At 40.5% G+C, this 19,315-nt stretch overlaps 1 protein-coding gene across 2 annotated transcripts; it reads left to right on the forward strand.

The window, feature by feature from the left end:
* Positions 1–5,406: 5,406 nt before the first annotated feature.
* akap8l (A-kinase anchoring protein 8 like) lies at positions 5,407–18,948 on the forward strand. Of its 2 annotated transcripts, none has more exons than XM_088302583.1 (13): positions 5,407–5,553; positions 7,477–7,515; positions 9,355–9,565; positions 10,484–11,036; positions 14,329–14,443; positions 14,555–14,604; positions 14,730–14,751; positions 15,553–15,661; positions 15,752–15,893; positions 16,191–16,296; positions 16,394–16,524; positions 16,996–17,091; positions 18,110–18,948. In XM_088302583.1, the coding sequence occupies exons 1-13, from the start codon at positions 5,529–5,531 to the stop codon at positions 18,512–18,514; spliced, it is 2,004 nt and encodes a 667-aa protein (XP_088158709.1). In that variant the 5' UTR covers positions 5,407–5,528; the 3' UTR covers positions 18,515–18,948. The 2 variants fall into 2 exon arrangements, with proteins under 2 accessions (XP_088158709.1, XP_088158710.1); XM_088302584.1 differs by having other exon boundaries at positions 14,332–14,443.
* The last annotated feature ends 367 nt before the right edge of the window (positions 18,949–19,315 follow it).

Below are 19,315 nucleotides of genomic sequence, written 5' to 3' on the forward strand. Positions count from 1 at the left end.
TGTCAATGTTGTACACTGAAGTTTACATACAGTCAGGGACGGCGGTCAATAAGACAGATAGGGATTGCTAAGGGCGCCGTAGACTCTAGGGGGCGCCAAAATCAAGTTGGGAATTCACCTTCAATGTTAGGGCTGGGCAATTTAACGTGTAAATTTCACTTAACTCACAAGTTTATTAATGCAGGCAATCATTTTATCACACATTAAAGCAGTTTGTGCTATTTCTTTTATTGTGAAAGTCTGTTGTTTCCGGTTGCGGTGCGTACTGGAACAGGCGGGAAAAAAAAATCTGTAATCTCTGGTCACGGAGAGCGCACATTGAAGGAAAGTGACGTGTAGAAAGCGATGCGCGTTTCCACATTTTGATTTGTTACTCCAACAACGTTTTACAATTAACTCGTTTTTAATGACATGACCAGAGCTGGGCAGTCTGGCCTGGAGGCGTAACTGTCCGGCCCTCCAACCCGCATGCATGGAGCCTTTTGTGTGAGATTGTGGAAAAACATTTGATCCGTCCAAAACAGTTAATACTTTACCGTTTTGCCCGTATATCCACATGGCGGGGGCTTTGCCTAGCCCCATGTGACAATGGGTGACTCTTTGGCCTTAACTGAAATCAACTAGTATGTGTGCCAAGTGTATCATAGATGGAAAGAGGAGAGGTCACAGCAACACGACGGCCAAGCTCCAACTCACCTACCTAAGTAGTGAGAGTATAATCTAAAAACATTGACGAGTTTATTTTGCAAGGATCGAGTCTGCACATAGAAAATGAAGTAAGAAAATTTAATAATCTGTTGCATTAGAAGTAAAGGATGGCCACTTAAAATCAATTTTTATGTTTTCAAGTGCAAGAATTGAGACTAAATCAATAGTTTCTGCTTTAAACAAAATAAATCTGTATTAATATGTTTTCATGTGATGTTAGAGGGGCTCTTGGAAATCTCAATTTCAGACACAAAGTAAATTTTAGTACTTGGACAGGTACAAGCCCTATTTAGGACAAAAAGTAAAAATGGCAACCGGTGTCAAACAGCTGTTAACGGTTTCATAGTTACCATTGAGGTGCCCTTGAGTAAGGCGTCATCCTCATGCCCTCAGCTCAAGAGGCACCACACTATTTTGTTTTCACTCTGACATCTCTCCTTGCATTCTGCTTATTTCTGTAGTGGTTTTCTTTGTAGTGTGAAACTCAAAATATACAGCCGAGCGGATTGGGTTCAATTTGCCCTTGAGAGATTATGAGTGTAATAAACAAATTGAATGGAAGATTTTTGTAGTTGACGTGGGTGTGGTGTATCATCATCAGGAAAATACATTTTAGCCGCTCATTGAATTTTTCTGACGGCAGGCTGTGAATGCCCTGCCTCAGGTGGATGCCCGGGCCCACTGCCCTTTTGAAACCCCTCCTTTGCACACCATTGGTCTGCACATGAGTGGAAACACTTATTTGTCTAGTGATTGGCTGGCGACCAGCATAGCATGTAGCATGTTCACCTAGAGTGAACTGGGATTGATTCCAGTTACCTGTGACCCTAATGAGCGATGGATGGTTGCAATATTTGTGGTAGCGCAGTGGGCCAGTGGTTAGCCAGTCTACAAGACATTCTGGATTCGAAGTTTGGTTCAGGGCTTCCTGTGTGTTTGTTTTTGTAAATTCCCACTGTGCCTGCGATGGGTATTCCCGCTTATTCTCACGTTCAAAATGCATGCGTTAGACCCATAGAAGACCAAGTGAGTGTAAATGGTTGTTTGTCTATGTGTGTACTGGTATTGACCGGGGCAAGGACTATATTTATGACAAACAATGCCATTTTAAATGCGTACATGTGCAAATAACGAAAATCCACATACAATTGACATCCATCACAATGCATTTGAGAAATGAAGTGGAGGGCTTGTAAACACAAGAGAATATTCAAAACACATTAATAAACCTCCCTATATATATTTACACAGAAAAATTGTGGTTGTTGCCCCATAAAAAGATTAAAATAAAAAAAACTGAAAAAAAACAAAACAAAAAAATAATTGAAAAAATGTATTTGAAAAAAATCTGCAAACAGGTGAATCTGCGGGTGCTGAAGCACGAGTATGCAGGGATCCTCTGTAGGAGAGGAAACATGGTCATAATATACCCACCCCCAAAATATGGGGGGAAAAAAATACTTAAGGGCCGCTCAAGAGTAAGGGCCACATGTTGCCCACAAGCCACCAGTTGGCCAACCCTGATATCATGTTAGTGATGTGGAGTTTTTGTCGAGTGCAAGACAAAATTTGAAAAAAAATCCATAATAAAAGAAATTCCCAAGGACTCCTTAATAACACTCCTTCTTGATGTACACAAGAAGGAAGACTGTAAGTAATAATGAAATGAAATGAAAGGACAACCCTTGTGAGGATGATGGATTATGGATGGATGGACAAAGCCGAAGTACAGTACACAAGAGGTTTGGTATGCACAATGTATATTGCAGCTAATACAATAAAGCCGCAAAAGGCCAAAGAAAAGCAAAACACTTCCTTGACACACTCAACTGTGGTTTTATGCAACCTGATAGGCTTGTGGCTAGACAAGCTAACTGAAAAAAAATCCTCTTTCATTCAATGCGTTGCGGTGGGGGAGAATAAAGACAATGGAACGATCAAAGCAGACCAGACATTTTAGTCATGTCGTGCTTGGCTTTGTACCAGTTGAGCAACCGTTTCACTGTCCCAGAATAATAAAACTCTGCTGCCCCCTAAAGGCTTCAACAAACTCCGCAGTCAGGTGCATCTTGAACGCAGATTCAAACAAACGGGACAAAAGGTGTTGACGTTATTTTCTTAAAGAGATATACAATAATGGAAAATTAGCTTTACCGTCTGATAAACTTGTCAACGTTGCGGTAGAAGACATTTTCTTTAATGCTGTCGCACATCACACCCCTGTACAAATTAACTTGGGAAATTCAGTGGCTTGGTGAAAAAAATGCCGTTGTGCAAGTGCAATTGAATCTTAAAGGGAAGGGAATGTTGTAGGTTTTACGGACAGTACAAATGACCGGAAAACTTTGCTTTATTTTGAATAGTGCTCGTTTCCATATAAGTATTATGAAAGAAATGGGAAGGCTGTTCCAGTACTTCCAAAAACACCAGAAAATTATTTCTGGTTATGTAATACAAGAAATAACACGTCACATAATTTATTTAGAATGTAATAATTCTATTGTTTGTGTGTCATGACAATTTATTCAATGGTCATTTTGCAGCGCTTTATAATTTTTTTGCCACCAGGGGTCAGTATAATAAATACAGACATAAGACAGGTAGATTTTAGGAAGTAACGGAAAGACTTGCAACTAAGTTGCAGGTTCAGCAACATCCATCTATTAGCTGAACCACTTTTCCTCACGAGAGTCGTGCGGGTCATGGAGCCTATCCCAGCTCATATATAATTTTCACAGAATATGAAGAATATTTGTATATGCACAGAGCTGGGCAGTCCGTCCTCGGGAGGACCGGGAACGGACGCCCGTTTTGGGTGTGGGGGCCACACATCATTAGCCAGCTAATGCAATCTCAGCATCTTCAAAACCTCTGCCGTTGGCATCTATCCCAAAGCGGCGTCATGCGCGGACGCTTTTTTGGGGGTGAGTGGGGAGGCTGCGACTGGGGGCCAATTTTTATGAATAAGATGAGGCCGCAGGGTGGGCGGGGACTGACCGGTAAAAAAAGGGTCAAGTGCCCAGCTCTGTGTATGCATGCCTGTGATTAATATGCTCTGTCTGCATTTGTTACAAACAGGGTGCTACCCCCTTTGGGTGCCCTAAACTGAAAGGTCAGAGGGCGTCCTCCACCCAACCTGATTTTTTGGTGTGTTTTCTGCATGGGGGATGCATCTGCCTGTTAAATGGATACGTACAGTATATAGTTACCAGTTGCCTGTAAAAAAATGCAGTTAGAAATCAAAATGATTAGCACAATGGCCTCACAGTTCAGAGGTCGTGGGTTCGATTCCGACTCTGGTCTTCCAGTGTGGAGGTTGCATGTTCTCCACGTGCCTGCGTGGGTTTTCTCCGGGTACTCCGGTTTCCTCCCACATTCCAAAAACATGCATGGCAGGTTTATTGGACACTCTAAATCACCCCTAGATGTGAGTGTGAGCAAGGATGGTTGTTTGTCTATGTGTGCCCTGCGATTGTCTGGCAACCAGTTCAGGGTGTCCCCGCCTGCTGCCTGAAGACAGTTGGGATAGGCTCCAGCATCCCCCCCCCCACCCCCGGCCCTAGTGAGGACAAGCGGTACAGATAATGGATGGCTAGATGTAATCAAAGTACCATAATATTAAATTAAAGTAACTTGAATACATTGAATTACTTTTGGAGTGCTCCAACACCAGATATGTTGAAAGAAATTAATTTAAAAAAAAGGATAAATCAATACAATGTTTATTTTTATATATTTCTGTTTTGTTTTAATATAAATGGTAGGGAGCCTGAGCACCCACAATTCAAATCCAAAGCACAAGAAATGTGAGGGAGTAGTACTAACCTCTTGCATGCTGAACTAGACAGATAAACTGATAGACAAGTTCCTCAGGTGAGGGAAAGTAGATTTGGTAGCTTCATAAAGTTTTTCAAACCTTTCTACATGACTAGTTTGTTAATTTGTAAAAGGTAGAAGAGAAAAAAAAGTTCCTTTCATGAACCACACAGCCATTTTGGTGGGATAAAGATTTAATTTGGGTCACATGCTGATATCAAAAGAAGTCTCACAAAATGCCTTGTGTGCGTGCTTGCTCCCAAGCTCCTGCGTCTGTCTTCATATAGGGAGCGGTATGAATATTCAAACTTAATTATTACAGCTGCAATGCCTACACCTAAAACATCTTAGTCTTTTCATCTCCTCCAAAACCCTTAAGGAGGCTGAGTCACTCCTCCATGTCTCCACCAGAGCCAAATGGTCAATACAATATGCACAAGACTCCTTCCCCTTTCTTGATAATGATCTGATTGCAACCAGAGGAGCGACTCCAAGTGTTTTACAGTACATAGTGGGATGTCTGCTATCTCACTAGCCTTTGTGAGTCTTCACTTTGAAGATCCACCCCCACGCAGACCCTAGCAGAGCCTTCAAATACTTTAATTTAATCAGTCCCCACTCTCTGCATAGTTAAGTGAGGAGGACTAAAGCAATATCAAAATTAGTCTATAGCATAATATAACTCAACTCATAGGAAGTCTTTTTTTGTGGGGGAGGACAATGCATGAAATTAAAATGCCAAAGTCTCCTTCAACGCAACAAAGAACTGCGGGCTTGACATTTTGATGAGCCAGGTGGGTTTCATTTCAAAATCGTAAAGTTCTCTTACTAAAAGCGCCGCTGCAAAAGAACTACAAGTAGACCACACCCCTCGCGTCCGTGTATCAGATAGTGACGTCAGAGTGTTCACGTGACGTCGCTAGAGTCGTCGTTGCGTCTCCTTGCTTGTTGTGTAAGAGCTCGCGCCTCTCGGCCCACTTGCGTGCTTAAGACCATAAAATACGATGGACGGGAGAAACTACGGTTCAGGTAAATATGCACCTATTTAGGTAGCATGTCAAGCTAACGAAATGCCACTTGCTATGTAGTACATTCGTTGTTTTATGTATTTATTTATAGACTACTGTTAGCCGCTAGCTAAGCCCATTGGGAACAGTGGCTAGACATTTTTTATTTATTTTAAATATTTAAGTATTTTTGTGTGAAATGGTGAATCTAAATAACGCTCCTTTATTATGTTTAAATGCCTATTGGCATGAACGTTCTAATAGCAAAGCCGTCGTGGGTTTCTTCGTCATCAAACGCAAATGTTAAGCTAACTCCTCTTTGTTAGCATAGCCATCGCCTTGCGTTTGCCTGTAGGCGCGTTGCCAAAGTCAACGATTTCCATGTTTCGTAAATTGAATTATTCATTGAGTGCAACACGACACATTATAGTTCGGCATTCAAATGGATGTCCTTACAATGTCTTAGACGATTAACTTCACAATATGTTTTAAAAAAAGAATACTAATAAATTGGCGAAATGCTTATGTGTCGCAATTTAGAAAATAATTATCTCAAATTCTAACTCTCAAAACTGCACTCCGTAGGATTTTGAGTTCAAAATGCCCCTGCAACTTGCGGTCGAAAAATTAAATTGCACATACCTTTCTTCCCGTGTGAGATGCACGTTCAAATTGACAGTGTTGGGCAAGTTACTTCCAAAATGTAATGTGTTATATATTACTAGTGACTTGCATGTGAAAGTAATGCATTTATTTACTATATTGCTGTCTTTGTAGAGTGATGAGTTACTCAAGTTTAAATTACTTTTAAATTACTTTTGATTTGTTTGTTTTTTATCGGGGAGTAATTTATTTTAGAATGATTTCCACACTTAAAAAGGAAAATGCAAGATTTGCTACCGTACTGCAGCTGGTAATGTGAATGTTAACTTTTTATGAGGATATTTAACGATACTGTGTCTGCAATAATAGGGGTGCTCAATTATGAAAAAAAAGAGAATAGATTTGTATTTTTTAAATTCCTGGTGGCAAATTTAGCAGACAATATTGGTGATATAAAGCAAAGCTATGTATAATTTGGAACGGGAATTAGTGAAGTATTAAAAGTTGCCGTGCCTGGCATGCTAGCTCTTCAAGCTCCTTCATGATAACAAGCAGTTGGGATGAGCTTGACAGTTGACACCTTTCTTTATAAATGCTATTTAAAAAGAATAAGTCCTGTCGTGAATACGTTCCAAAACCTCCAGTCACTTTTGAAAAGTAACCATGCTAAATGCGCACTGTGTTGTAAGATTTAAATAAACAATTTCTATACAATGCTCAACTTTTAAACTCAAGTATACTAACTATAGCATTAGACATTGTAAAATGAGTACTATTGTAACATGTTATACATGTTATAATACTGTGTATAATAATAGTTTTTTTACGATTATGCTATTTTGTAATCGTTGTGTAAAAATTGTAATCGGAATTGAATTTCGATTAATTGCACAGCCCTGGGCTATAATAAATGTTCGGACTCAATGGTGGGAGATCACTACCTTTGATCTGTTTTGGGGCTAGTAACGCGCTACAAAATTAATGCGGTACAGTAATGTATTACATGTTAGCAGTAATAAAGTAATATAATGAGTTACTGAGTCTGGTAACGCGTTAACGTGACATCCCATACAAATAAAGTTGGATTGTATCTGCAGAACGAGTGCAGGAAATTTTAATCAGATTCCAGTCTGAAAATTTTCCATAAGCTTGCAAGTATACCCTTTGTGGACAGCTAATGTGTTAATCTGCTATTTATAAGGTGTGTGAGTCATAAATGTTTAAATGAAAAGGCTGTTCGAAAGATATTTTGGGGCAAAATCTTACGGCGTGCATCTTTAATCCTAAAATCCTGTTGCATCACTATTTTGGCCCAATTTGACGCTATTCTTATATTTTACAGGTTATTCCAATTGGGGTGATGGCGGGTCTGGAAACAGAGGTAAGCGATAAATAATTACAGTGTTAAAGTAAATTTAGTAGCTCATATTGCGCAGCCAGATCTCCATCTCGACTGCATTGCACATAAAGAACGACCTTTAGTAAATCTTCCCTGTTAATGTTAGAATATAAATGCAAGTCAAATGTAATACAGTTATCCAATCAAATGTTTTTCTTTCAAAGAAATGGTGTATTTAAAATATACATTTGCTCACTTACTCTGATTTTTTTAAATGGTAGCATGTAATCAAAATGGTCTTTAAAAAAAATCAGTATTTTGAACACGATATAAAGGCCAGAAATTCTTAAAAAAGCAGTTCTTTTATTTGAGAGAAAATATCATGCCCAATATATTTCTTAAAGGCTTATTAAATAAACCATTATAAAGAAGCTAAACAGAAAATAATCATTGAAACATAATGCAATATATCATGAATATACACGGCCAGTGCTGGTTCTGGCAGGGCGTCCACAACATGGATCAGAGGGGCCTGATAATACCACCATCCAAAAAGGCCTAATGTAGAGCTTGCCATACACATTGTAGCCTTTGCTTGGATGAAGAAAGCTCACCCACATCACAGGATAATATTTCAGACAATCAGGCCTGTGAGGAATTTGATCAGAATGGCTTAATGGATGCTCAAGTTTGATGGAGATCACAGTACTTTCCCATGAGGAAAATTGGATTGACAAAAAGAAAATGTAATAAAAATAGCATTGAAGTGGGTGGAGACAGCAGTAGGTATTTGTAGATATTTTTGGTGTTACCAGTGGCCATAATGAATGGTGAAAGTATATATGCAGCTCAGTGTTCAAATAGTTACCGTATTTTCACGACCATAGCGTTTTACCGTATTTACAAGCGCAGTCTCAGTTGCGGGTGCTATTTCTGTATTTAACACATACATAGGGCGCACCGTATTATTGGCCACAGTTATGTCAAGACGTACCCTAGCGCTAAAACATAAGCTAACACGCATGCTAGTGTATGTTTTGATCCTATTTTTGCATCCTTGGGAGTTGGGGCCAAAGCTGAGTTAGTCACGTCATTGACAGTCATGCAGTCCCTCAGATCCAAGGGCAGCTTTTGTGACAACTCAACCAGCAGTGGGTCAGATACATTAACAGTACGTGATCACGCAATTTCTAGGGCGGAGTGTCACTCGTCACCACACGCGGTTTCACATCAAAACCAAAACTATCACCCAACATCAACTGAACAGCACAGCAGACTAGCAAATACACTAGCAACCAAAACAAGGAACAAAGAACTAAAATTACCACAAGACATATCTCTCATGGCATTTATATCCCAGGTGCTACAAAGCATTCTGGGAGTGCCTCAGTCAATCAAATGACTGGTTAGAGAGATGTAGTGAGTGGTGTGCTTTGGGCAACGTGTCTATTTTTAATTTTTTTAATTTTTTTGCGGCGTCTGTTGTGTAAAGGTTAATCTACCCTGTGATGTTTCTTGCTTGCAATAACAATGATAAGACAGACTTGTGGCATTGTGGACAGTGGCCCTTTTATCCAGTTTTCTCCCGCACGTACATACTGGTCTGTTGTCAATCGAGTGTCTCAAACCATGACCAACAGTCGTGCTCACACCAGTCAATTCTGCAGCACGTTGTAGTCTCTAACTTTACACACTGAGGCTGCTAACATGCACATGTACGGATGTATATTATAGGGCACCCCGTCCGTTTTGGAGAAAATTTGTGACTCTCGGGTATGCCTTATGGTCGTGAAAATATGCTACTTGAGTTGTGTAATGACAGTGTATGAATGAATAGTTGATGATATAGTGTTGTCTATATAATACTGTAATCTGTATTAGGTTCTGGGAACTTTGATCTATTTGGTGGCAATTATAAGAATTCCATGTCGGGGTTCGGTGGCTATGGAGGCGGCAATTCCAAAAGAGGCCTCTCGGGGTCCTCTATGCTCCAACAAAAGATAACGCATGCGGATGAAGTTATTGCCAAGATTAATCAGCGCTTGGACATGCTCACTCAGTTGGAAGGAGGCATGAAGAGCCGAGGTGACAGGTAAGTCGTTTTGTATTCATTCATTGTTGCGTCATTGTTATGTCATGGTTGCGTAAGTCATCCTGCATGTATGTCTTGTGGGCCATGTTACCGGTAATGGAAAGATAAAGTATCTTCTCAGCTTACTCTTCTTTGCTTTTATGTGTTTAGTCCATAAGATGTTTTTACACATGCTCTGTATCAAGAGAGAAAAAAAAGCTCGGCATCAGTTTGTTTGACAAAAGTGATGAATAGAAGCATTTCAGGGATGTGTTCTATTGCTCTTCACTTGCCATCCATTTTGTTAGTTCACATTCTTTCAAGTCAAAGGCGACCATTTGCTTGTTGTTGCTGGTATCGGGATACTTGTTTAGACGTTCTTCACTCCTTGAACGCTGTCCTCTGTCTTCTTGACTGTGTTTACTTTATTCACAAGCATTGCTCTCCTCATCCATGTGACCTAACCTTGCGCTCTGGTTTTAGAGTTCACACAAAAGATGAGTTAATAGGCGCTGGCCTTACAATACAGTGAATTGCTCACAGCTTTCTGCTGTGCCTATAACCTATAAGAAAACACTTAATGATTGTATAAGTACTCGCTGTAATCTTTTATTCTCTGCTGGTCTGCTTATTCTATAAAGAGGAAGTAAATTTGCATTCCCCTCGCCTCTGATGGCAACACTGGTTGACCTCTGACTGAAAATGTAGTTGGAAGAGTTCTTGTTAATGTAACTATCAGAGCTGATTTCCATTGTTAAACCGTAAGATAATGCAAGCAGACCATAGTTTTGGTGGATGTCTGTCTTGTGATCTGACAAGAAAATGGCAATCTGTGGAGGCGCATAAGTGTCAGGTGGAGCAATCCAAACCTGCCAGGCCTCCCCGCCTCCTGCCTTGCTCTCTGCTCTTCTCTATCAACCCTCTCCCTCCATCCCGCAGGTTTGGCCAGTTCGATTCTTTCGACTCGCTCTCCTCCTCCCGAGATCTCTACAGATCCGGTGGCAGTAACTATGGCTGTGATGATGGCCGTGGTGACATGCTGTTGGGCCCGCGAGGAGGCTCGGGCTTCGGGGGGGGCATGGGGCAAGGAGGGGGAGGCGGCTTCAACAGCCTCTCCCCTTCCTATGGAGTCGCTAAAATGCGACAGAATATGAGGGAGTCCTTCACCAGTGGCTCTGGTGGGGGCGGATGGGCCGGAGCAGGCCGTCGTTCCCCCAGAAGGGGCGGAGGCGCTGGGGGTCGAGGATCTGGCGGAGGGTTTGGGAGCTACAGGTCAGACCCCATGTCATTTGGCGGAGGTGGCCGGGGAAGCGGTCACTCCCCAGGGGGTGGTCGAGGCAAGCTCCCATCCCTCCTGTCCAACCGCATGTACTCAGAGAGTGGAGGTTTCCACCAAGGTCCCTCCCAAGAGCCCCACGACTTTCCTGGGAGGCATTTTGGAGGGGGCCCACGGGCTGGCCGCCAGCGAGGCCGCAAGAGACCCTTTAACAAAGTAAGTACCTCCTGTCAAATTAGGAAGCCCGACTCAGATACTGGCCAAGAAGCCTGTTCTGATTCCCACCTTTCTCTACCATATACCAACTGGCAAGCCGGCCTTTCACATTAGTGCCCACTCAGCTGAAATTTACCGACATTTAAATCAGCTGCCCCCTGCACTCTGCCCACCGTTTTATTTACTAGATTCAATGTAATCTCAAGTTCTCTATGGAACTGAACTGCTGTTTTGTAAGTTAAAGGCAATTTGTGCTTCTCACTGACTGCACCTGCTATTTTCTTGGTTAGATGTGCTGTTTTTCAATCTTTGGATTTCATGATCGATTTCTTGTAAAAAGCTACTGTATATGCTGTCTGGTAGAAAGTCAAAACATTAAACATCATACTGGTGCCCCTTTAAACATTTCCGGTGGTACAGTGAAGTCCATAAATATTTGGACATTGGACAAGATGTATTTTAAGTGCAGACTTGATGCTTTAATTTGAGGGTATTTGCATCCAAATCAGGTGAAAGGTGTAGGAAACACATCTTATGTGTGCCCCCACCTTTTTAAGGACCAAACGTAATTGGACAATTGGCTACTCAGCTGTTTCATGGTCAGGTATGTGTCATTCCTTCATTATTTCTGTTAACAAAGAATAGATCAAAAGGCCTTGAGTTAATTTCTAGGCTGAAAAAAAACATACCCATCAGAGAGAGAAAAAAACTTTAGGTTTGGCCAAATGTACTGTTTGGTGCATTCTTTAAAAGAGGGAAGGCACTGGTGAGATCTATATTCACCAAAAGACCCAGAAGACCATGTAAACAAGTGTGGTGGATGACAGCCAAATCTCTTACCAAAAAAAAAAAAAGCTCTCAAAAATTGGCATCAACAACACTCCAGCAGGTGGGTTGTATCTGTCTCCAAGTCAACAATTGAGATGACTACGCCAGAGGAAAGAGGTTTTACCTAAAAAAACAGGAAGGCCACACTAGAGTTTGCCAAGAAACATCTAAAAGATCCTGTACAGTTCTGGAACAGAATCTAATGGACAGATGAGACAAAGATGACCTTGTGCCAGAATGGGAAACAGTTGGGAGAATGGAAGGAACTTCTGAAGATCCAAAGAATACCACCCTATCAGTGAAGCATGGTGGTGGTCGTGTAATAGTGTGGGCATGTATGGCTGTTGATATTTATCGACGCCCTCACTCACTGGATGGAGGATTTAAGAGGATTGGCCACCATACAAATATCAGACATTTACACATACCTAATAAAAACAGCTAATGTTCATTCCAAAGAAAGTGAATGAATGAATCATTAGAAGCCTATAACTACGTTATACTCTTTCACCTGGCCCCACTCTGAACTTCACTTTGAATGCCCTGTTTACACCGATGTCCAACAGTTGGAGTTCCTCCATCAAGGGTCCTGGAATGATGGCAAACTCCGAGTTTATTTACTGCACTACACTTTTTCTACTGGGGGCGTCACTTTAGCGTCCTCTTTCTCGTCCGCATGGTGTCCTCAGTCATGTCCACCTTTCCTCTAAGCAAAATAGTGCTTGCGAGAAATGCTCCCAGTCAGTCAAGCGGAGCACTCTCGACATTTACTGATTTTGGTAGAGCTGTGTAATTTATCGAAATTGAATCATGATTATTACATGTGATAATTACATAATTGGCCTAACTTTAAAAAGAAATATTATTTTATAAGGTATATATTTCATATATAACATTATTAAAATGGTACTCATTTTACAATGTCTAATACTATAGCGTGTATACTTGAGTTAAAAAGTTGATCATTTTATTGAAATAATTGAAATGTTGCAACAGATAATTGTATACCAACTCAACTCCAATACACTGTCTCGTTATACAAAGAAACCATACTCAAATTTATACATTTGCACTTTAAAAAAAAAAATATATATATATATAAGAAAATACATTTGTTGGAATTTTGTTTCCATTTATTTTTCCATTTGTATTGTAACAAAAAATCATTTGAATAATAGGTTATTTCAATTTTTACTAAAATAATTGTGATTGTTTTTTTGTTTTGTTTTTTTCATAAATGAGCAGCCCCAGATTTTGGTATTAAAGATTTTAAGTGTGCCTTATGTTAATGAAAATACGGTACTCATGGTCCCTTTCAGAAGGGCACATATAAAATATGTTATAATTCACACTTCGCGTGAATTTGATGCAAATATCCTCAAATTAATGCTCAGTCTGCACTTAAAGCACATCCTGATTGTTTAATTTCAAATTCATTGTGTTGTACTGAGCTGGGATTGTGAAAATTGTGTCAATGTCCAAATATTTATGGACCTGACTGTAATAGAAAGTTAGAACAACAAAAGTTATACTGTGGTTCCTTTTAACATTTCCGGTTGTATACGAACTTGATCTGCAGGAGTTGCTGGTAATGTATAGTGGTTATTAAAAGTTGAGACAACCATGTTCAAATGTCGGGTTTCTGATTGTCAAATATGACTGAATAATTGGAAAACTTTTTTCCTCCAATAATGTCTCCTTAAAGCGGTTTTCAATTGGTATTTGTGACAAGGTAATTAAGAAAAAAAACTGAAATAATGTTTGCACAAGTCAAACACACGCTGTGTTTTGAATTAATCAAACGCATTCAAACTTGTTAAACTGAACTCAGGACACGTGTGCCTCCAATAAAAAAACTGCTAGTTCAACCCCACATAAAGTTAAGCAGTTGGAGTAGGCATTTCCTTTTGATTTAAAATGTCTTTCTTTTATTTAATTTCTATCAGAAGCCTGGATGTTTTGTGCAAACACTGACTGCTATTTGGCTCTGCTCCTAAATCCTTCCACTTAGACTGTATCACGTAACCAGGCATTTGCACAACAGGGCTGTCGAGACTTTTTATATCCATAGAATTGCTGATTGCAACATAAACATGTACACCCTAACAGTTTCTCATACTCCCACAAATGTAATTGACTGTAAATGTTCACTCAAAAAAAGGCTATTTTTGATCATTCAACTGATGTTCCAAAATTAGTCCACACCCATCAAAGGCGAGCAAGGTCATTTTTGATAAAATTCAAATTCACAGAAATTCAACCGCAGGTGAGTCCTTTCAAATTTTAACATTACTCTTGCGCTCACTGAAACCAAATTTAAATGGGGTGTATGTATTTGTTGGGAATTGATTTTTTTTTTTTTGTGTGTGTCCTGAAAGTGAACAAATGTTCTTGCCCACCATACAAATGAAATACCGAACTATTTTTTTGACTCTATTTCAAGTATGTTTTGTGTAAACCTCAGCAGGCAAGACCACAAAATGATTTCCAGAAGAAGCGAAAGCAGATGCTCACTCCTGCAGATGAGCCGGAGTCAAAAATTAACAAGACTGAAAGCACAGATCTTGGCGCTTCTCAGGGTAAGTTGCAGGCATGCAGCACATTTTAGCCGGCATGTTCCTATTTCAATTGAAGCCGCTCTGAGCCCATTAAAAACACCAAACGACTTGTCGGATCATTTGTCTGTGCAGTGAAAGAAGAAAAAAATGATGACAAGAGTGAGGCAACTACTGCAGCTGTGGTGAGTATCAGAACTGCATCACATGGGAGGTACATAGGAATTGGGGCTGTGTCTGCCTGTCATAGGACTCAACTATACCATCTGCTCCAAACGCAAAATAATATTTATGGTATTTTTCTTCTCAGGAGACTACTGATGGAAGTTCAGGTGAGCACTTTTCTTTTCCTTTTGTCATTGGTTGTTATGTCCATATAACGATGAATGGCGTTCTCTCACTGTTTTTTTTTTTATTTATTTATTGCCTTCAATTTCAGTTGCACCATCAGTTATAAACATCTCAGAAATGCTGGTACAAGCTGGTCTTATTAATTTGTACATACCTTAAAGAATTATGGTTATACAAGAGCAGATGCTTGCTGGTACAACATGCCTCTATTTACATAGAGGATTCGATTAGTCGACTAATCGCGACTGCTGTTTACTGTCAACTAATGAAAGAAAGATGCAGATAAACAGAGTGTAAATTCAGACGCGGTGCCCAAAAATGTATCTAGAACAGTTAAGATTTAATAAAAACGTGTTGGCCAGCGTTCTGTGGCATCTTGAAGTTAGCCGACTAATTTACCACACATAAATGTCAATATTAATATCAACTAAAAAGTGCCAATGAGAAAATACTCCCATTTCCTGAGCTAGGTAAGTCAACATTTAATTGTTTAGAATTCCAACCACTTCTGTAACTTGATTGGTGATGAAAATTGTCAGTCGTTTCACCCTCCACTAACATATTCTATTTTGTAAAAAAACAAATATTGAAGTTGTAATTTATTAATGATTATGAGTTTAGCAAAGTGTTTTTTCTTAATTAGAATATTAGAATTACTTTTGTCCTATGAAATAATATACTGTCTTCTGCTCATGTTTTGGACATTTTTTTTTTAATGTGGAAATTACATGTTGAGTGTGACAGTGTCTCAGCACAACTAAGCTCTGCTCTCGTCTTCCTAGGTGCGGCAAAACAGGATGAGGGTGTTGAGAAGGTGGAGGCACAGGACAAACAGCCTCCTCCCCGAACTTCAGCCAAGTCTGCTAAATCAAAAAAGAAAAGGGGCTTTCAGTGAGTAGGCAGATTAAAAGAACTGAACTCTGGCCGCTATCCGTGCACATAGGTATCGGCAGACTTAAACAGCCCGTTTCCTCCCTCCAGGGTGATGTTTGCATGCTCTGTGTGCAAGTTCAAATCATTCTACAAGGAGGATATGGAACGTCATCTGGAGAGTCGCTTCCACAAGGACCACTTCAAGTTCCTCTCGGGCCAACTGACCAAGCCAACCACAGACTTCCTTGAGGTGATTAGATCTCACTCGAAAATGGTTGTATGCTTTGTGGTATTTCAATTTGAAGCAATTGCGCACATGGTTTATTTGAAGGCATCCTCTCTTAGACTTTGCAAATGCCTGCTCACAGGCACGATCTGACGCTGACGTTTAGCACGGCAGATTTGCCAACATGTTAAATATTTCATCATTGGGCCAAAAGGGAATTGGAAAGAAAAAAAGATTTGTTTGCTGGCAAATAGCACATGCCTCATTCTGACAAATGTGCAGCACACAACTAAACTCTTTCACTCTCTTTTTGATTCCCAGGAGTACTTGCTGAACAAATTCAAGAAAATGGACCAAACCGTCACACAGATGGAGCACCACAGTGCTGCCATCTGCCAGATGTACAGAGATCAGGACCTCACTAAGGGTAAGCAACTGCAGCCGAGGTCCTGATGGTGTCAGATCAGAGAAAAAAAAAGTCAAAACAATTGGTGACTGGCGGTGATTTGCACAATCGGTTGCAGATCTTGGCATGGAACACTTCATGAAGAAAGTGGATGCGGCACACTGCAGCGCATGTGACGTTTTCATTCCCATGGAGCTTCACCAGATTCAAAAACACATCAAATCCCCTGACCATAGCTACAACCGCAAGGTATGTTGATGGATGCTGTGCATGGTGTGCTGGCTTTACACAACTGTCATGCGAGAAAACAGTTTGTTCAATGACATTCAAACTCATGTTGGCATCTTTGCACTGGCTCACTATTTTTTTTAGAATAGATTAAAAAAAAATGCTTTTATAAACATGCTTGATCGTTTAAGTCTGCAATTTCTCCTGGTCGTTTCCAGGTGACAATAGAAAGAGCAGGGGAGGCTGAGCTTTTGCTCTCGTGGAACAAACTGTTGTCCCACATTAGTCTCACACCCAAAATGGAGTTAGAAAACTGCTTTAGCACTAATTACCCTGGTGTATGGATTGTTTTATTGGTTTCATATTTTTTTTGTATTGTTTTTTTTTTTTGATGAAATGCAGTCAATTGGTGAACCCTCTTGTTTTAAAATGTGCTTTAAAAATGCTTGCAGATTGTTTTATATGACAGATTGCCCTTTCTGTGATCTCAAGGGAATGATGGAGCAGTCGAAGAAATCCAGCCTGTCAGTTGCACGCAGCATCCTCAACCACAAAGTCATTGGGAAGAAGTTGGAGAGCTACCTCAAGGTATGCAGCAACATACATTACCAATATACAAAAAACCTCAAAAGCCTTAAAGGGGACTGGTACTATAAATGCATTAAACCTAACAGCAGTACGGTTCCAAACAATGGCACAAAAGTTAGACTCTTATTGCTTTGGCTTGAGCGCAAAAAAATGGAATGATGAGTTTTCAATAATAAAAGGAAGATAAATTCGAAAACTAACTTTTGTGATTGCCAAAAGGCAAAGATGCAGGGTCACTGTATTAAAATTCATATAACATGATTCTAAATTGTATGTTCTTTCACACTCATAAAAATGGTTCCACTTACTACAATGAACCACTCAAGGTTTGATTATATTTTCACTTGTGGAGTGGTGCTTCGCTTTACCTTTCATGACTTAGCCGACGCATTCAGCTCTTTTCACACTGTACCTGCTCAGTGTGAAAGTCTTGCAGCAACACAAAATGACCAATTTCCAGCATGCCCATATTTGGAAGTGCTAATGTGGTAGCCTCCTAGGAAGTAAAAACTTATTTTGCTGCTAGGTAGACTGCATCTCAACAAGGAATATCATTCATTGTGGCCCCAAAAAATGACTTTGCTCATTTTAAAGAGGAGGAGACCAGCAGTAGAGAAAAAAAAATCATGGCTCTGTGGGAACTTGTACCTGCGCCAGCTGGTCTCCTAGTGGAGGCTCGTGTCTAACGTCATGACGACAACCCTTTCGAATAGAACATTTTCCAATTTGAGGTGCCGCGCCCCCGCATCGCTCCACAGTGGACTCCCCTCCATGTGAAACATGCAACAGACACATCTGTGAACACAAATGCGGGTAACACTATTTTCAAATGGTAATCTCTGCTGACCTTTTGGCTTTGACATAATAGTTGCCACTTGAATAGCGGGGTTACAGCCAGCCTACCTTCCAAGTCATGGGTGGGAAAGCTCTGCAGTGGGCGCCGTTATGTAATTAGCCTGATTTGTATTTATAGGGTTGGAATAGACATGTTACCGACAGCCTTGTTCCTTTTTTGCAGGGAGAAAATCCATTTACTGAGAACCCTCAGGGCCAGGATGCATCTGCTTCCATGGTGGTGGAAGCAACAGAGGGACAGAAGCCCCCCGCTGTGGCCAAGGAAGATACCAAATCGGCCGAGGCGACAACTCCGCAAGAAACTGAGGTGGAAGCAGCCAAGGAAGTAAAGTTGGCGGAGGAGGTTGGGGAGCATGAGGGGGAGAAGGAAAAGGAGGCAGTCATGGAGGGTGGCGAGGAGGAGCAGGAGAACTTGGAGAACCAAGAGAATGAAGCAGAGGAGGAAGAAGGCTTTGAAGTTGGAGAGGATGAAGACGACGAAGAGGGATACGTGGTCCACGATGAAATTGATGAAGAGGAGGGAGCTGAAGTGGCCGCTGCTGTTGAAGATGACGAGCACAAAGAATGAACTTTCGTGCCTGGTCAATGGAGCAGACACATGAAACACAAACGAAATATGTAACCCTTACATTTTTCACGCTTTATTCCACTTAGATGTTCGTGTTCCTACTTTGTGCAGTAGTCAGAAAATGCATTTGGAACATGGCAGTTTGATACCAATCCTACGACGACCATACAAATGTTTATTGCTTTTAAATATTTTGTGTGCCTTTTTGTTCAAGTTGTTAATTTACATTGCTTTGTTAAATTGTTGCAAGGCACTTTGTGTTATACATTTGTCAGACTACAAATAGCATTCTGCCCATTGCAAATAGATTTTTTTTCACCTTTCAACTGAGAAATGGATGTTTTACTTAAAGCAGCTGTGAATTGAACAGTTGTTATGTTTCTTCGCTATTGTCATTTCTGCAGTGTCATGAATAAACTTGAGTAACTCACACACTTAAGTGTCCCATTACCTGGAGAAAACCCACGCTGGCACGGGGGGGGGGAATGCAAACGCCACACAGGAAGGGAACCAGAATCAAACCCTACACCTCTGAACTGTGAGGCGGACGTGCTAAGCAGTTGTTAACAGTCCGCCCCCTTACTCCACCTCCAATCATCAGCAAAATTATACTAAAACGCCCAAAATTACTGTCAGGATTTGAGTAGAGAAGAGAGTTCAGCAGCAAAAGCCAGCAACTTTCTTCCGACTTTTTTATTTTTATTTCTTTGAATAGTGTCATTTTGTTACACCATTCTGGAGACTCAACTTAATTTTGTCAGACAGGTTCTACTTAAACGATTTCTTGATTGAACAGTTAGG

Source organism: Idiotropiscis lumnitzeri, chromosome 8 (genome assembly GCF_059441095.1).
Source record: "Idiotropiscis lumnitzeri isolate Australia: NSW breed Sydney's pygmy pipehorse chromosome 8, RoL_Ilum_1.0, whole genome shotgun sequence".
In the NCBI taxonomy this organism is placed as follows: domain Eukaryota; kingdom Metazoa; phylum Chordata; class Actinopteri; order Syngnathiformes; family Syngnathidae; genus Idiotropiscis; species Idiotropiscis lumnitzeri.

What these genes read in the sequence shown, in the direction of transcription:
- akap8l (XM_088302583.1), top strand. Translation starts at nt 5,529, where the DNA reads ATGGACGGGAGAAACTACGGTTCAG. An exon ending in GCAAGAGACCCTTTAACAAA is followed by an intron (nt 11,037 to 14,328) that starts GTAAGTACCTCC and finishes TGTAAACCTCAG; the next exon opens with CAGGCAAGACCACAAAATGA. An exon ending in CAACCACAGACTTCCTTGAG is followed by an intron (nt 15,894 to 16,190) that starts GTGATTAGATCT and finishes TTTGATTCCCAG; the next exon opens with GAGTACTTGCTGAACAAATT.